Below are 17,481 nucleotides of genomic sequence, written 5' to 3'. Positions count from 1 at the left end.
AAGACAAATAAAAAGTTTGTGTTCAAAATTTCTGCTACTTCCTAATTCTACCATTGCTAATGTCTTACTCTCTTCCTTCCGTTGTTATATTTCTTCAGTTTTCTCTCAATCTGTTTTCTTCTTCATTTTTTAGTTTTCCTTCTGTTAAAATGTTCTCTAACTGTAAAGCAAGTGGTCTACATATTAGATTTATAATTTTAGTAATATACTTATTGTAATTGCATTGTCATCAGACAAAATATGCATCAAGCTAATGGTTGCTTAATGATGTTTGTGCATTTAGCTTTCCATTAAACAAAGTATGCTTTAAAATGGGGTGCTACGTTGGAAGGAAGGGTAGATTTATCTTGGAGTAGGTTAAGAGGGTGACAGTGTTGCGTATTTGATATTTCAGTATTATTTGAGTAATATTGTGAATATTTTGTTTGATTAAGCATTCTTTGTTTAAATAATTCATAACTGGTTCTATGTAATAGCACATGAATGTCATACATCACCATGCCGCCGTGGTATACGTACATGCTTTACTTAAAGTAAAAATGAAGTTAGACTCACATTTCTGGCACCCTTATTTTTCTTTCAATTGGTTCTTATGTTTTGGACTTACAAATCATAACAGTGGTGATGAGTAAGTTTTAAATGAACCCGAGACAACTACCTACCTGTTGAAGCGCAGAGAGACGCTTGAGTTTAAAAAGGCACAGCATGAATTCTTCAAAGGAGGAGAAGACATTAAAGTTTTTAAAAAAGGCAGAAGCAGACAATATTCACAGGTTCATAAGCAGTGAGTATCAGGTGATAAATAAAAAGTAGAATTGGCTGGCTGCATCAGAAAGATAGAAGCGTTTGATTGCATAATAAATAACTGGAAAATGTATACTGAGGGAATTGAGCGGTAGTTTGAAGCAAATGAAATAGCTATTGAGAAGTGAGTACCAGTTTTGCAGAGTGTAGAAAAGCATACAGTTTGCTTAGAAGTTTGACTGCTCCAACCAAACCAGCCGAAATGAGCTTTGCTGATATCATGAAAGTAATGCAGGGACATTTAGAACCAAAACCATTGTTGATTGCAGAACGCTTTAAGTTTCATAAGTGGAATTAAAAGGAAGGGAAGTCCATTTCATCTTACGTGGCTAAATTGAAGATGTTGGCTGAGCATTGCCAGTTCAATGATAGGCTTAATGATGCACTGAGAGATCATTTGGTTTGTGGAATCTTACAAGAAAGCATTCAGAAATGCCTCCTAACTGAAGCACAGCTTACATTCAAACAACAGTTGAAATTGCTGTATCAATGAAAACAACAGCCAGAGACACAATTGAGTTGCAGTCAGAAATGAAGGTGAATGTAGACAAGATTGCAATTTTTAAACAGAAACCAGCCTGGTAGAACAAACTGTGTTAGCTTTGTGGCAGGGGCTCACATACAACAGCCCTATGCAGGTTTTAAAGGAGAAACTTGCAGAAAATGCAACAAGTAGCACACGTATAAAGAGCATGTTGGGCAGACAGACATCAATGGACTGCACAGGGAAGAGATAAAGATAAAAATTCAGGTTGCCATTTCAAAAAAGAACAGTAATCTGCACACTGTTGATGGAAAAATCTGATATTGATGAGAGTGACGCAGGACTGTGTAGCCTTGCAATCCACCAAACTACCAAACTAACAATAGACAAGCAATATGGTCTACACCAGAATGGATGGCAAATTAATTAAAGTGGAATTGGACAATGGCTCGGCTGTTTCACTCATTCCACAAAATGAGTTTGAACAGCATTTCGAAGAAACTGAGCTGAAGCTTTCAGATATCCAACTAAGAAGTTATACTGGAGAAAAGATAACTTGTTGGAATGACATTTGTTTACTGCCACAACAAGCAACAAGCTACATTGGGCTTGCATATGGTAAAAACAGGAGAGCCAGCATTGTGGGGAGGTGATTGACTGTCACAGCTACAACTTGATCGGAGATCCATCCACCATTTGCATGCCGTATCCCCTGCAAAAGAGTCAACTGATAGCGAATTAAGAAATGTACTGGATGATGCCGCAGCAGTGTTCAGGATGACATTGGAAAACTCAAGCATATCAAGGAGAAAATAGTGATAAATAAAACATGCCACACTCAAGTTTTACAAAGCCCGTCTGGTTTCTTATACCATTGGTAATAAAGTAGTCAGTGAGCCAGATCGCATGGAGGCTGAATTCTTTCCATGCAATCTGGCTCACTGACTACTTTATTACCAGTTGAGTAGAACCCATGGGCAATGCCAGTGGTCCCAGTAACCAAGATAAGTAGATCTGTCAGGATCTGTGGTGATTTTTAAGGTCACCATCAACCCAATACTGAAAGTAGGTCAATACCCCCTGCCCAGGATGGAGAATATCTTTGCAAACCATTCAGTATGAAAACATTTCAGCAAAGTAGACTTAGCTGAAGCCTATCTACAGATGGAGATAGAAGAAGAGTCCAAAGTGTTTCTAACCATAACCACACACAAAGGGATTTAGGACTATAATTAGGCTTATTTTTGGAGTAACATCTGCACCTGCACTCTGACAGAAAGCTATGGACCAGGTGCTACAAAGCTGGCTAGGCCCTCAGTGTTACCTGGATGTCATTATTGTTACTGGTTAGGGTGACAAGGAAGATCTCCAAAATTTCAAGACAATGTTAAAAAAGATTTGAAGATTATGGGCTCAGAGCACGATGCAACAAGTGTGAATTCTTTAAACCAAGCATCACTTACCGTGGTCACCTCTTTGATGCCCAAAGGACTACACAAGTGTGCTGAGAAAATCCATTCAGTGCTGGATGCCCCAAGGCCAAAGGATGTGTCACAGTTTTGGTCCTTTGTTATAATATTTGACAATTCTAAAAAGTCCCTGCCAAACCTGGCTTTTGTACTCCACTCCTTGAACTCATTAGCACAGATCGGGAAGAAATGGCAATGGGCAAGACAGTGCGAGATGGCTTTCCTCAAGGTAAAGGAAGGGGTGATGTCAAGCACTGTACTCACGCAATAGGACCCAAATCATCGAGTGAACCTTGCCATGCATTGTTCGAGATGCCAGGACGTACAGAAGAAAAGGTGTCCAGAACTGTCAGAACCTCTTCCCTGCAGTCCCAGAGTCAACTCCTACAAGCACTACGTAGGAGGCCTCAGAACTTGAAACTGTTTCAACAGCCACAGATCTCACTTGCCAAGCTGAGTCATCCTCCTTGTCAGGAAGGGTGTTATTCCACAAGACAAAGAAAGCCTCCGTACCCTGAGATTAAATCTTTAGGCCTTGATGAAATATTTAAAATTGACTATGCTGTAGATGTGTATATAGTAGTTGTATTGTATAGTATACTGATTATGTGTGTGCGGGGGTCTGTGTGTGTGTATATTTTTTTTCTCTCACCCGTAGTGGGCATGTGTATGTGTATTTTTCCTTCAATCTCTGGTCCTTTACCAGAGGCCTGGGAGCTTGAGGGCTCAGCACAGGCTTGCTGTTCCTAGTATTGTGCTCTTCTGGACTGAGACCGCATACGTTGTTCCTGGGGTTTGTTGGAGTCACTCTCCCAGTCCAGGTGTCACCTCCGGGATTACTCTGTCTTTAACCTTCCATATCCTTTCTGTCTGCTCTTTCAAGCTCTGGTATTTCTCCAGCTTCTCATATTCTTTCTTCCTGATGTTACTGTCATTTGGAATTGCCACATCTATTACTATTCTTCCAATTGAAGATGTGATAGCAATCCTCTGTTGACAATGTTTGATATCTGGGTTTTTCCGTGAATGTGGACAACTGTCTTCGTTGTTACCAGAGACCCCACATGCATTTGATGTATCCTCTTTCATGTGGGCTGCTGTTAAAGTAACATTCTATTAATTCCACGTCGTCCAGTCTCGTCATTTATGGTTTATTCCAGTGGCCAGTTTCTCACCATATTGTCCCGGTTCCCCAAAGATCTTAGTATGGTTTCAGATAGTATGGCCTCCACAGATCGCTGATCTCAACATCATCGAGACTTTCTGGCATTACCTGGAGAGACAGAAGCAAGTGAGACAGCCAAAATCTGAAGTAAGTTCTCTCAAGATGCTTAGACCAACCTACCAGCTGTTTTTTTTTCAAAAACTGCATGACTGTATTTAAGAGAATTGATGCAGTTTTAAAGGCAAAAGGTGGTCACACCAAATATTGATTTGATTTAGTTTTTTTTAGTGTAGTGCTTCTTATCATAACTTTTCATTATTTTTAGAAGCATTTTAGCTTTACTGAATTTTTTTTACATGCGCCCAAGACTTTTGCACAGTGTGTGTGTGCGTGTGTGTGTATGTATTTTTATGTATGTATGTGTCTCTGTGAGTGTGTCTACACACACGCACACACAATAGGACTGCGCACATGTAAAAAAATTCTGTAAAGTGAGCCACTTGCTTCTAAATATATGCGTGTGTGTTTATGTATGGATGACAACAGGGCAATATATTACTTATTTGAGTTGAGATGCATTCTACATTGAGTTGGAGTTTATAGCTAAGCAGGGAGGAGTGTTGTGCATTTAATATTTCAGTAATATTTGAGTAATATTGTGAATATGTTTGATAAAACATTATTTAAATAATTCATTGTGTGTTATACGTAACAGTACATGAATGCCATGTCATCACGCCACCATGTCATAGGTAGATGGCTTGCTAAGGTAAAATTGAAGTGAGACTCGTGTCTTCCCAATTTCCTTGTTTTCCTTTCAATTAGATTTTGTGTTTTGGAGTTATAAAAACATAAGTCACATCATCGTGGATCAAAGGGTCTGTACTTTTCTATAAATGTTCTATGTAAAATCTGAAAGATATGGTGTGAGCCACAGATACATTATACAAATTGGGGGAACCAGCTGGATGGACAGTTTCTCAAATTATCATGACTAATAGTTCAGAAATGTACTCTTTTGTAAAAAGTGCAAATGAAAGCCCTAAGTTAGAAATGCATATGAATAATAGAACACAGACGGAATTGAATAAATGGAATTCAACATTACCCAATGTGTGGGACATGCACTTCAGACTTGAAAAAGATAGGCCAAATAATTACTGAAGAGTCAGAATTGTTGGGGGTCTAAAGAAACCTGAAGTTCATGTATGCTATGAAATATTCTATGTTGATACAGTAAGTTATTGCAACACACAAAAATGCTGGAAGAAGTCTGCAAGCTGGGTAGCATCTACGGTTCCTCCTGTATTTTGTGTGTGTTGCTTGGATTTCCAGCATTTGCAGATTAACTAAGATCCGCAGATCAGTTAGTTATTGCTTGTCTTCATGCCTTTAAGGATAGTGCTCTTGTTGCAGTAAAAGGTTTACTGCAGGTGTATCCCAGGGCTTCTTTTAGTAGAGGTTGCATTAGTTTTCCTGAATTCAGAAGATTTCAAAATTAGAAGATCAATATTTGCAAGATGTCAAGGGAAACTAAAAGGGTGGAAATTATTTCCATTGGTTTTGTAATTTAGGACAATGTCTTAAAATTTAGAGCCAAGCTTTTAAGGTGTAAAGTTAAGAACAGTAGAAATTTGGAACTGTCTTCTGTAACTGCAATTAATGTTTGTTAAATGGTTAATGTTAAATGTGAGAAAGATAGTTTTTATTGATGATCAAGGGATATAGGTAACTGATAGGTTTATGGTCACAGATCAAGGATCTCTCTGAATGGCTGAACAGACTTAAAGAGCTAAGTAATTGGTTTGTATGCCTAGAAATCCATCTGTATTGAACAAGTTTTTATCTGAATGTACAGTTTGGTTGAGTCTTACTCTATTACCAGTTGTAAATTGTGAAATCACTTAGCAAAATAGTTTTGTTACATTGCACTCACTGTATTTTTTTGTATCTTAGGTATCCAGACCATAGACTCTACACAGGCTCTTTTTCTTCCTGTTGGGGCATCAGTCTCTCTCTTGGTGATGTTTTTCTTCTTTGATTCTGTTCAGGTGGTGTTTACAATATGCACTGCAGGTATGTTTGGAGAACATTCTTTTCCTTTTTAATATATTTGCACAACAGCATTATAAATCATACAAAATATGGTACGTGAATATTCTTAAAAATCTTAATCTTACTGAAGAAAGTGTGTTGTGTGGATAAAAGTGCTACCAAAAAATTAAATGATTTTGATGTGAACTGGTGTTTGTAAGTTACTCAACAACTTTTAGTTCTGTGGTAGTTAGAGCACTTACAAATTGCATGATGAACTTTGAAGAGTGCAGCTGAGTTGTGAACAAAAACAAAAATTGTAGAAATGTAATACTTACATTTTACTAATTAAGTAATGATCCGTGCCATTTCATTTCCTGAGATGTGATTGATTTGGTGTGTGGGTTCTTGTTACATTTCCCTGTTGGCTCTAGTCTAGGCGTGTCGGGAAACATTAAAAACAAGTCCACCTTCAGTGCTGTGCGCCAGCAGTGACGGAATAAACAGGCAGACAGAGGCAGTCCTATATACAGTATGTTTATAGTATTCCAGGGCACTCAAATCCAAGGGAGTAATCCAAAAGCCGAAATCCACAATACGAAAACACAGTTCAGAATACAAAGGCTATGTTTGTAAATACAGAAACTAGCGCAATTCTTTAATGATCAATTCTCCCCAATGGCTCTCTCTCCCTCTTCTTGGATGCCAGCTTTTTAAAATTGTGCTCTGAAAATCCCGATTGGAGCAGTCCTGACAAAGGGGCTGGTCCAGCAGAGCTCTAAATGGAGATTGAGAGGAAAGCTAGATGGAGAGAAAACAGATAACAAAAGCACAGATGCAGGCACGTAATACCCCCACCCACAAGAACAAATTTGTCACAACTTTTCAAAAATAACACTGACTCATGGACCGAGACAATGTGTCTGCCAGCACATTTTTGTTCCCTTTCTTATAATGAATATCAATTTTATAATTTTAGGAAATCAAAGACCAGCACATAAGGCGTTGGTTCTGGTTTTGCATATGAGGGAGAAAGACAATGAGATTGTAGTCTGTGTGTACTACTACTGAGAGAGCTGGAACCTATGTAAACTTCAAAGTGTGTTGCATCTTATGCAAGGATTGCTTTTTTCATTTCCTGTTCAACTTGCAAATGTTTAGTCAAGGCATTCTTTTCCTTCTTTGCTCCATCAAGAGCCTTAATGTACTCGTCTTAAGATTGTCAAAAGCCATACAATACCTGCTACTTTCATCTTCAGTCTTCTCAAGCCTGGACCTTTCCGACTCCAGCTGAGCTAGCAGCTTGCTTTTCTCTTGACGCAATAAGCTGTTTTGGGAATCCAGTAAGGGAATTTTCATTCAAAGAGTAAGCAGTTCTTCTGAGACAGTCCGCTGTTTTCCTACGGCAGCTGTAAGCTGAGCTTGACCATCAGCTAGTCGAGCAGGCATGTCCTTTTCCAGTTTTTCCCAGGTTGCTGACTGTCCCGCACACATGGCCTGTAGATTTTCAACCTGTCATAGAAGTGGTCTGCTTGCAGATGTAACACTTTGTCTTAACTCCTGGTTTTGATTATCTGCTTCCTGAAGTCTCTGTTGGAAGTTCACTAACCTCCTGACACAATTAATCCTCCTTCCTGTTGTTCAGCCTGTTGGAGACCCAACTTCAGATCTGCCACTGGAACTGCTAACCCCACACGTTACCCCCTTGCCTCTTCCTGGGCTCACTCCAGAGCCATGGACAGTGCTTAATCTCATGACTCAGAGCTACTACCTGGGCTTCACTATCTTTAGCGGTATTTACCCTATGTAGCTCAGCAAACTCCTTATTCTGTGTTGTTGCAAGAGTGCAGCTGCTGGTGGCAGCACCTTCCCACCAGCTAGGCCATGCCCAGGATTAGGGTAACCCCTTTGGCTGGTAGCAAAGGCCTTACCCCGACTGTGATGAACCCATTCACTAGGTCTGATTGCAAGTGGATCAAGTGTAGTGGAACTCTTAAACACCCCACCTTAATTTTCTGCACTAAGACATGTGACCCACAAAACGTGTCCTCAGAAAAATCTAGTGCATCAGGGCATTTGAAAGTCTATTGCACAGTATCATGCAGCATGATCAGCAAGACCTGTTCATCTGCCTTAACAGACTTAGAAACTAGCCCATGAAATATGAAAGGTGTATAGCTAGGATCGTGCTTGGATTCTAGGTCAGCTGAAGCCCTAGGAACACCAGGGACCGTTTTTAACAGACCCACACCTTGAGACTGGTCAGAGTGCTGCCGCTGCTGTTTACACCTCAGGCTCGTGCAGTCCACAACTAAATGACCTGACCCGTGACAATCAAAACACTTATGTTCTTTCTTAGAATGAGGTGAAGTAGGAGGCTGTTTTTCATCGTGAACTTTGGCAACGTAGACCTCTTTACTGCTCTGAGCTACTGCACGGTGAGACGCAAATATATTCTTGTGCGCAAGGCTAAATTCATCCACTAACACAGCAGCTGGAGACAAGGAATGTACTTTTGATTCATTCGGGTACAACTCAAGTAAACAATTATAAAATCCTCCAAAAGTATCAGCTCCCGAAGAGAAGCAAAATTCGTCACCTTATTTGACATGCACCATTTATCAAAGAGATGGCCTTTCTCCCTTGCAGAATCTACATAGGTCTGAGTTGTGTTATTTTTATAAACCCTAAAGTGCTGTCTATACACCTCGGGCACCAGCTCATACGCACACAAGACAGCAGCTTTAACAGCTTCATAATTGAGGCTATTGGACAGCGACAGAGCAGAGCATACCTCCTGTGCTTTTCCCACAAACCTCCACCGCAGTAAGAGAGGCCAGGCATCCTTCGGCTGTTGCAATGGTGCTGCAATGCGCTCAAACGCGCTGAAGTACGAATCCACCTCACTCTCCTTCTCAGCCTCTGGCTCCAATCTGCGAACCTTCAGTCACCAGCTGAGCTCAGCTTGCAGCACATGCTTTTTTCTCTTCTGAGGCAAGCTGCAGCCACGCCAAATGCACCTTCAAATGAAGATCGGAATACTGACCAGCTAACCTTCACTCTCAGGCACAGCGGACACATAAGGTGGCAACGTGACTTTGGCCCCAGTCTCAGCCTCCACCTGCTCGATTTCTTGCCCCTTAGACTTCCCAGCTGTGGGTACCTCTTCTCCCATCAGGTGCCTGCAAACCAAGCAGGAAAACACCACACTCCATCAGACCTTCAAGCATAGCATGTTTAATGACCATTTTCAGGGCTTGTTTCACCACAGGAATACTAAAGTGCTCTGCTAGGGCTAGCAAGTCTTCCTTATGACACTTGTCTATTTGCTCTACTGTAGGATCACTCGAAAATGCCTGCACACTAAACTGGTCCATATCCACAATGAGAGACTTTCACCCAAACAGTAGTGAGTTTAAACACAATGAGTGACACCAGCCAAATCAGTCAGCGTGGTTTAAGAGCACTCTCCAGTCCCTGTCTACCTAACCAACAAATACTATCTAACTCTAGCTGCTCTTCAAGGGCTTGCTGGACTCAGGGCGGCTTTAAGTGCTCAACTGTGAGATGAAATGTCCAATAATGTACCCCCACCGGGGATTAAATCCCCACCCAGGATTACCCTCCAAAACAAAAAATAGAAAGTAATAAGCTAGTGTTCCGATGGAAGGAGTGAACACACTAACTTAACTGGAGAATACTCAATAACATGGTGATCAATCATTAAAGAAAAAAACAACTCGTCCTTTACAAAAGAAACCAACTCCAACTGGAATTATCCCAGACGAGCCCCCAATTTATGTTACGTCCCACTGTTGGCTCTAGACTAGGTGTGTTGGGGAAGCATCATAAAAACAAGTCCACCCTCAGTGCCATGCGCCAGCTACGATGAGAAAAGAACATGGCAGACACAGGCGGTCCTATTTGCAATATATTTACAGTATTTACAGCAGTGATCCAGGGATACCAAATCCAAGGGAGAAATCCAAGGGAGTAATCCAAGCGCCAAAATCCACAATATGAGAACACAGGTCAGAACACGAAAACTACAAGTTTGTAAAAGCGAAAACTAGCACAGTTCCTTAATAGTCAACTATTCCCAGATGCTGGCCTTTTTAAATTGCAGTCTCCAAATCCCGATTGCAGTAATTCTGACAAAGTGGTAGGTCCAGCAGTGCTCTAAATGGAGATTGAGAGGGGCTCAGCACACCTGAAACAAGGAAAGCTGGGCGGAGAGAGATCAAATAATAAAAACATGGGCATGACATGTAGCAGTCTATTGTGCAAAAAGTGTTTTGCGTAGGATGGCACAAACCCCAAGAGTAGCCAAGAGAGAGCTAGGAGTCCTGAAGGTGGGCTGACGAAGCAGATGAATTTTGGGAGTACATTGAAAAATAACTGGCCGAGGTTACTGAAGGTATGGCTATCTGATATGTTAGTAAACAACAAGGGTGAAGAGATTGATCTGGAGCAGATCTGACAAAGAACAAATTTAGATTGATCCAAATAGAAAAGCTCTTTGGGATTGATTAAACATAGCATACAAGAGGACACCATTTTAACTTCCAAATGCATAACATTGGGGAAAGCATTTTTGGTCACCTATAAAAATGAAAATTATTTGTCATGTTGCTTTACCTGGGTAAATATAATAGCATATATTTACAAGGCTGTGTAGGTAGATAGGGACAATGTGATAATGATGTTTTTTAATATATTCGTGCATGAGATTAGGTACGAATATATTTAATTTTACAGGAAAATATGCAAATGCCAGTGATATGATTTTTAATGCACTGGACTTTATAACGCAGTCATTTTTCTACTTGTTGCTTTTTGAAGAGAGATTTAAGAAACTTTTTCAGAATTGCACAGTATGAAATACATATTTGATGAAGTACAGGCAATAAATTGCCCTAAAAATAAGCCGTCTAAGTCTCTGTTTCTCCATTTCTTGAGAAAATGTTAATTGGAGAATCTGGTGGTGGGGGGACAAAGAGGCAGACTCAACCAAAGGTAGTGTGTATCACTTTGGAAAAGAAACCCAGGAATAATCAGATCAGACTCAAATAGTTCATTGTCAGGAAATATCAAAAAGGTCTGTTAAGCAAAAATGTAGAAATATACATTAAAGATGTGCTTACTTTGGAGAAAAAAATGTATATTATTTTCTATGGTAATCATGTTGCAGATGCATTTAAAAATTGCATATTTTGTGTTCTGCTCTTTGTCCCATATTTATTAGGAAACACATTTTTCACTTTTAATTTTAATTTTACTTCTTTTGAAGAAGTGAGTTTTTATGTTCATTGGCCTATGTCCCTACAAGTTATCTCTTGTTATTTTAGAAAGTAGACAATATGACAGAACCTACTGTCCAAATACAGTATAGTACTGTACTATAGAACAAACAGAAACCAAAAGGACAGTTTGCTGTGTGTACCAACTTCAAGGTAAAAAAAAGTTTTCCAAGTTGTTAAACATTGGCCACAATAGAGCCATTATATGCAATGGTTAAAGCACTGCAGGTTATTTTCATATGTTAGGCTTTGTATGCTTTTGGTTAAATATCATAAGAAGTACATTTGGCTTTGCTTACAGTTTCTTAAAAAGAATTGTGTCAGCCCTCTCTTATTTCTTTGTTAGTAACTTATCAGCTTGGGAAGTACTATTTGGAATAGGTATTTGTTTATAGCCTTGCATTTTATTGCAGTGTGTTCAGCCTCAATGCTAGAACAGTTTGGCACAAAACTTATCAAATTTCAGTCATATTTTTTTCTTTGAAATTCAAGTAACTTTTGAAGTTGGGGAAATGAAAGCTCCAGACAGCTTTTAGGTCAAAGGCTTGTAATGGTTGTACTACTTGAAATGTTTTATTTACGAGTCCGTTGAGAATTCAGCTAATTCCTACCACGTGATGACAACCAGAAATCTTGTTGTTTTGGCATGCATCTTAGGGCTTTTTAATTGATTGGTGTCATTCTGCTCAAATTTCTAATGTGCTTTAGGAAAATGTCTGCACCAGAGATTTGGACAAAACATTTGCTGGCATTAGGTGTAGTAATTTCTGAGGTCACGTGCTTCAGATATTAGGACCAAGCCTCTATGCCACCTCTTCTCTCATCATCACCATTGGAGAGTCTCAGAAATTGCCAACCTACTACCCTGGGTCAAAGTATAGCAATACAGCCCTATCTGCTGTGCCAAACCTCAGTGACTCCAGGCAAGGCCTTTAAATCTGTATGAACAGGAAGGTGATAAGTTGTGAGGAAATGAAAGTGTGGGGGGGGGGGATAGAAAAATTCTTATGCAAGAGCAGTCAGAAGAGAGATTAAAGGAGTGTGGAATGGTCAAACCAGGCTTTGACCTTGATCTGAGATGTCATTTCCCCACTCAGAGATACTGCCTGACCTGCTGAGTTCCAGCAACTGTCGTGCTTGTGTCACTTTTAGACCAAGACTTGTTTGCCTAAAATATAGCAGAACAAAATGCTTCTATAAGATGTTTTATAAGCTTCTGCTACCCCTGGTGTCTTCTACTGCCCTTAAGCAGAATAACCTATAAAGAAGAGTGGATACAGCCCAGTCCTTCCCAGTTAAAGCCCTTCCCACCATTGCACACATCTACAAAAAGTTCTGTTAAAGGAAAGCAGCATCCATCATCAAGGATCCCCACTGTTTGGGCACGCTCTCTTCTTGCTGTTGCCATCGTGCAGGAGCTACAGGAGCCTTATTTCCCGTATCACCAGGTTCAAAAACGGTTATTAACTGTCAACCACTAGGCTCCTGAACCAGAGTAGATAACTTTACTCACCCAAACACTGATTCCATGACCTATGGACTCACTTTCAGGGACTCGAGAACTCATGTTCTTAATATCTATCTGTCTGTTTTTTTTTGTATTTGTAGTTTGTCATCTTATGGACATTGGTTGTTTGTCCATCTTTATGTGTAGTGTTTCATTGATTCTATTGTGTTTCTTAGTCTTTACTATGAAAGCATACAAGAAAATTAATCTTGGGATAGTATATGGTGACATACATGTACTTTGATAATAAATTTACTTTAAAATTTCCTTCCCCTCACTTTTTGATTTCTTAAATATCAATAATGCACCTGCACCAGCAGATTCCCGAGTTGGTAATGAACCCGTGAACACAACCTCACTATTTTTGGTCTCGTTTTGCACTATTCATTTAATTTAATTTTTAATATCTATTGATTGTAATTTATAGTTTTTTATTATGTATTACTGCTGTAAAACAAATTTCATGATATGCCAGTGATATTAATCCTGATTTTCATTCTGAATAATAATGTTAATATCCAAACCTATTTTCATTTTAACATTATTAATCTTTGAGATATCAAATATTCTAATGCAATTACAAAAGTATATTGTAAAAGATTCTAAATGGGTATTGTCTTGAATATCAGAGAATTTTCCAAATTTCAGTGACTTCTATCAGTTTCTCAATTAGGAAAGCTTTTATCATGTTTCTAAGAATATCAATGTTCAATGTTTGCATTATAAAAGTGAGCAAATTATTGAAAGATACTTTGGCAAAAGAAAATTGCATCTGCAAACTGTAGAACTATAACAGGCCTTTAATTGCAGTTAACAAGCATGATTAATGCAAAAACAAATTAACATGTTAATTATTTAATGTGCTAATTGCATGTATTAAACAAAAAATGCCCGATTTTCCAGGCAGTAGTGGATTGCCTGCACTTGTTGTCTGATGGATTCAGTTTGCAATTATTGTGGGATCTTCACAATAATATCCTTCCTGAAGGGTCCTTAAAAGGTAGCATCACTCCCATCACGCAGGGGAGGAAATGTAAAGGCTTAAACAACAAGTACACTGAAAATAAACTTCAGCGTGTTACGGTGCCTTGCTTCTAGGCTTTGGCAGTTGTCAAAAGTATGTCTCTGACTTTGCCATTCAAAAGCAATTTAAAGACTGTTAATATACTCATATAGCTAAGCCAGTTTGACTAAAAGAAATATAAATGGCTGTGTTCTGTTATTGCTTAAATGTGATTGAGGTTGCAATGATATTTATAGTCATGAGAGATGTAGCATGCAAACAGACCTTTCAGCCCACCGAGCCCATCCGAACTATCAAAAATCAATATTCACCAGTGTTATATTTATCCCAGTTTTTAAAGTTTTCCCCACATTCTTATCAACTGCCTCAACATTTCACCCCTCACCTTCTCATTAATTAGGGACAGCTTGCAGTAGCCAATTAACCTGCCAACTTGCAAACCTTTAAGATGTGGGAGGAAATAGTAGCACCCAGTACAAGTTCATGTTCACAGGGAGAACATGCACCAGAGATCAGGAATGTATTTGGGTTTACCCTGTGAGGTAGTGGCTAAAATCTCTCATGAGCCTGAAAATACCGAGTTGTCTACTTGAAAGTGTTCAGTTTTCCATATATATTTGGCCACCATGAATTCTAACATGAAATTGCAGAACTCTCATGGATTCCAGGCCACTCACAGCAGTTTTGTGATATATAGCTCTGATCTACATACCTATACTTCACATTAGTTGTTGAGTGGGGGTGGATGTGTATGGTTTGAGGTTGGAATTTCCCTTAAAACTTTTAAGGTTTATTGTACTGATAACGATTTTTTTTTAAAAAACCTGCATCTCATGGAGAAAGAGGAACAGAAGGAGTGGTGTTGGCATTTATTTTGTTAGTGATTCCTTCTGATGGGTTTGGCTTTGCACAAAAAAATCTTGAATATATGGGATTACAAAAATGTTCTTTGTGTTTACATGTGTGCTTCATGCGTGGGATGAAATAAGTTGAGCATTAATCATTCAGTGGGTGTACAAATTTAATCACCATTGAAGCTTTTCCTTGTAGAAATTTTTGAATATTGGTGCCCTCTTGCTTGAGTTCATTGCAGGTTTGTGTTGTAGGGCGTTGACTAATAATTTGTATACAGTTTTAATTCCTGCTAATAGTTCACATTTAAGTTGGAAATCCTTTTGTTCATGAAAGCAACTAATAGCATCTGCTTCCAATTGTAATGAAATTGTTATTTGATTTGTACTTGCATCTTCCTAGGTAATCCTTTTGAATGGTGCAGAGATTTTTAAATTCGGAGTGAATGATCTGAGCTCAGTCTCAAGTTCTGTGTGTTGATAATATTCTCTTTCTTTTTCAATCTTTTTATTAATTTCATAATGGTAAACATACCATAGTATTGATACAAAGTTGTTGGGATTACATTGTCATAATTAACATAGTTAAATATAAACTCAGTTGACACATGAGTATTAAACCTCCCAAACATACAGGATGCAAATGTAATATACAAAAAATATATAGAAAAAAATCATGAAAAAGGAAAAAAAAATACACACACACACACACACACACACACACACACACACACACACACACCCTAAAAGAAAAAACTAACCTAAACAGTGTTAATCAACTAAACTAAGAAAAAAAAGACATGGGCTGTTATATATAACATCAAAAAAAAAAGGAACCATTAGTGTTGTCGACTCCGCTGCTCTCAACATATATTAAAAAGGAATAGAATAAGTTTGGAAAGGTCAAATTACATCATATGAAAATGTTGAATAAATGGCCTCCAAGTCTTTTCGAATTTAATGGAGGGTTCAAAAATAACACTTCTAATTTTTTCTAAGTTTAAACACAACATAGTTTGAGAGAACCAATGAAATGTGGTGGGAGGATTAATCTCTTTCCAATTCAGCAAAATGGATCTCCTAGCCATTAACGTAAGAAATGCAATCATCCAATGAGCTGAAGGGGTTAAATGACTTGATTCTATCATTGGTAATCCAAAAATTGCAGTAACAGGGTGAGGTTGTAAATCGATATTCAGAACAGTTGAAATAATATCAAAAATATCTTTCCAATATTTTTTCAAAAAAGGACATGACCAAAACATACGAGTTAAAGAAGCTATCTCAAAGTGACATCTATCACATACAGGATTTATATGAGAATAATAACGAGCTAATTTATCCTTAGACATATGATAATATTCTCATTAGCTGAAGCTCACAGTGGATTCTTTTTTTCAGTTCTTGCAACAATAGCATTTGCCTTTCTGCTGCTTCCAATGTGCCAGTATTTAACAAGAGCCTGCTCAACTCAGAACAAGTAAGAATTTATTATTCCATCTGTTTCCTTCAAGGTAAACTTTGAGAGTGTATGTTGTAATTTTACATGTTCTTTTCATTCACTAGAAGAGAAAGATCTGTCTTTTTATGCGCATAAATTCTCTTGACTGCTTATATGGAATGCTTTAAGTTGTGTAAGCATGTATAAAATTCCTTTATTCAGGTTAATATAAAACTTAGTTCAGCCATAACTGAAAATTTATATTGGTAATAAGTTATCAAAGATAGCAGTAAGGAATTTGATTTCTATTGATTCAAGATTGTTTATTGTCATTCTTTAGTACACAAATGTAAAGGAGAATTAAATGATTGTTACTCTGGATCCAGTGTAGCAAAAAAAAACATAGCATAAGGAACACAACAGCAAAAAACATAATAAATATATATGAGCTTCTATACATAGACTGATTGTATGGACATAAGTGACACTAGGTCAAGTCAAGTCACTTTTTATTGTCATTTTGACCATAACTGCTGATACAGTACACAGTAAAAATGAGACAACATTTTTCAGAACCATGGTGCTACATGAAACAATACAAAAACTACACTGAACTACGTTAAAAAAAACACAAAAACTACACTAGACTACAGACCTACCCAGGACTGCATAAAGTGCACAAAACAGTGCAGGCATTACAATAAATAATAAACAAGACAACAGGCACAATAGAGGGCAATAGGTTGGTGTCAGTCCAGGCTCTGGGTATTGAGGAGTCTGATGGCTTGGGGGAAGAAACTGTTTCATAGTCTGGTCGTGAGAGCCTTAATGCTTTGGTGCCTTTTGCCAAATGGCAGGAGGGAGAAGAGTTTGTATGAGGGGTGCGTGGGATCCTTCATAATGCTGTTTGCTTTGCGGATGCAGTGTGTGGTGTAAGTGTCTGTAATGGCAGGAAGAGAGACCCTGATGATCTTCTCAGCTGACCTCACTATCCGCTGCAGGGTCTTGCGATCTGAAGTGGTGCAATTTCGAACCAGGCAGTGATGCAGCTGCTCAGGATGCTCCCAATACAACCTCTGTAGAATGTGGTGAGGATGGGGGGTGGGAGATGGACTTTTCTCAGCCTTCGCAGAGGGTAGAGATGCTGCTGGGCTTTCTCTGCTATGGAGCTGGTGTTGAGGGACCAGGTGAGATTCTCTGCCAGGTGAGCACCAAGAAATTTGGTGCTCTTAACGATCTCTATGGAGGAGTCATTGATGTTCAGCGGAGAGTGGTCGCTCCGTGTCCTCCCGAAGTCAACAACCATCTCATTTGTTTTATTCACATTCAGTTACCGGAGTATCTATACAAAGGGACTGACAGGATTTGAAAGAGTAGTGGTGATATATAATTATGATGCCGT

The 17,481-nt window shown here is 38.8% G+C and overlaps 1 protein-coding gene across 1 annotated transcript in view; it reads left to right on the top strand.

The window, feature by feature from the left end:
- Positions 1 to 17,481, top strand: part of sppl3 (signal peptide peptidase 3) — a 176,390-nt gene that overhangs the window by 96,808 nt on the left and 62,101 nt on the right. Inside the window, exons 4-5 of the mRNA XM_072247987.1 lie at positions 5,879 to 5,998; positions 16,040 to 16,118. Coding sequence (XP_072104088.1) covers positions 5,879 to 5,998; positions 16,040 to 16,118 — 199 coding nt within the window. The remainder of the gene's footprint in view (positions 1 to 5,878; positions 5,999 to 16,039; positions 16,119 to 17,481) is intronic.

The sequence above is a fragment of the Mobula birostris genome, chromosome 31 (genome assembly GCF_030028105.1).
Source record: "Mobula birostris isolate sMobBir1 chromosome 31, sMobBir1.hap1, whole genome shotgun sequence".
Taxonomy (NCBI): domain Eukaryota; kingdom Metazoa; phylum Chordata; class Chondrichthyes; order Myliobatiformes; family Myliobatidae; genus Mobula; species Mobula birostris.
Note: the sequence above shows the minus strand (reverse complement) of the source record. Positions and strands in the feature narration are given on the sequence as shown.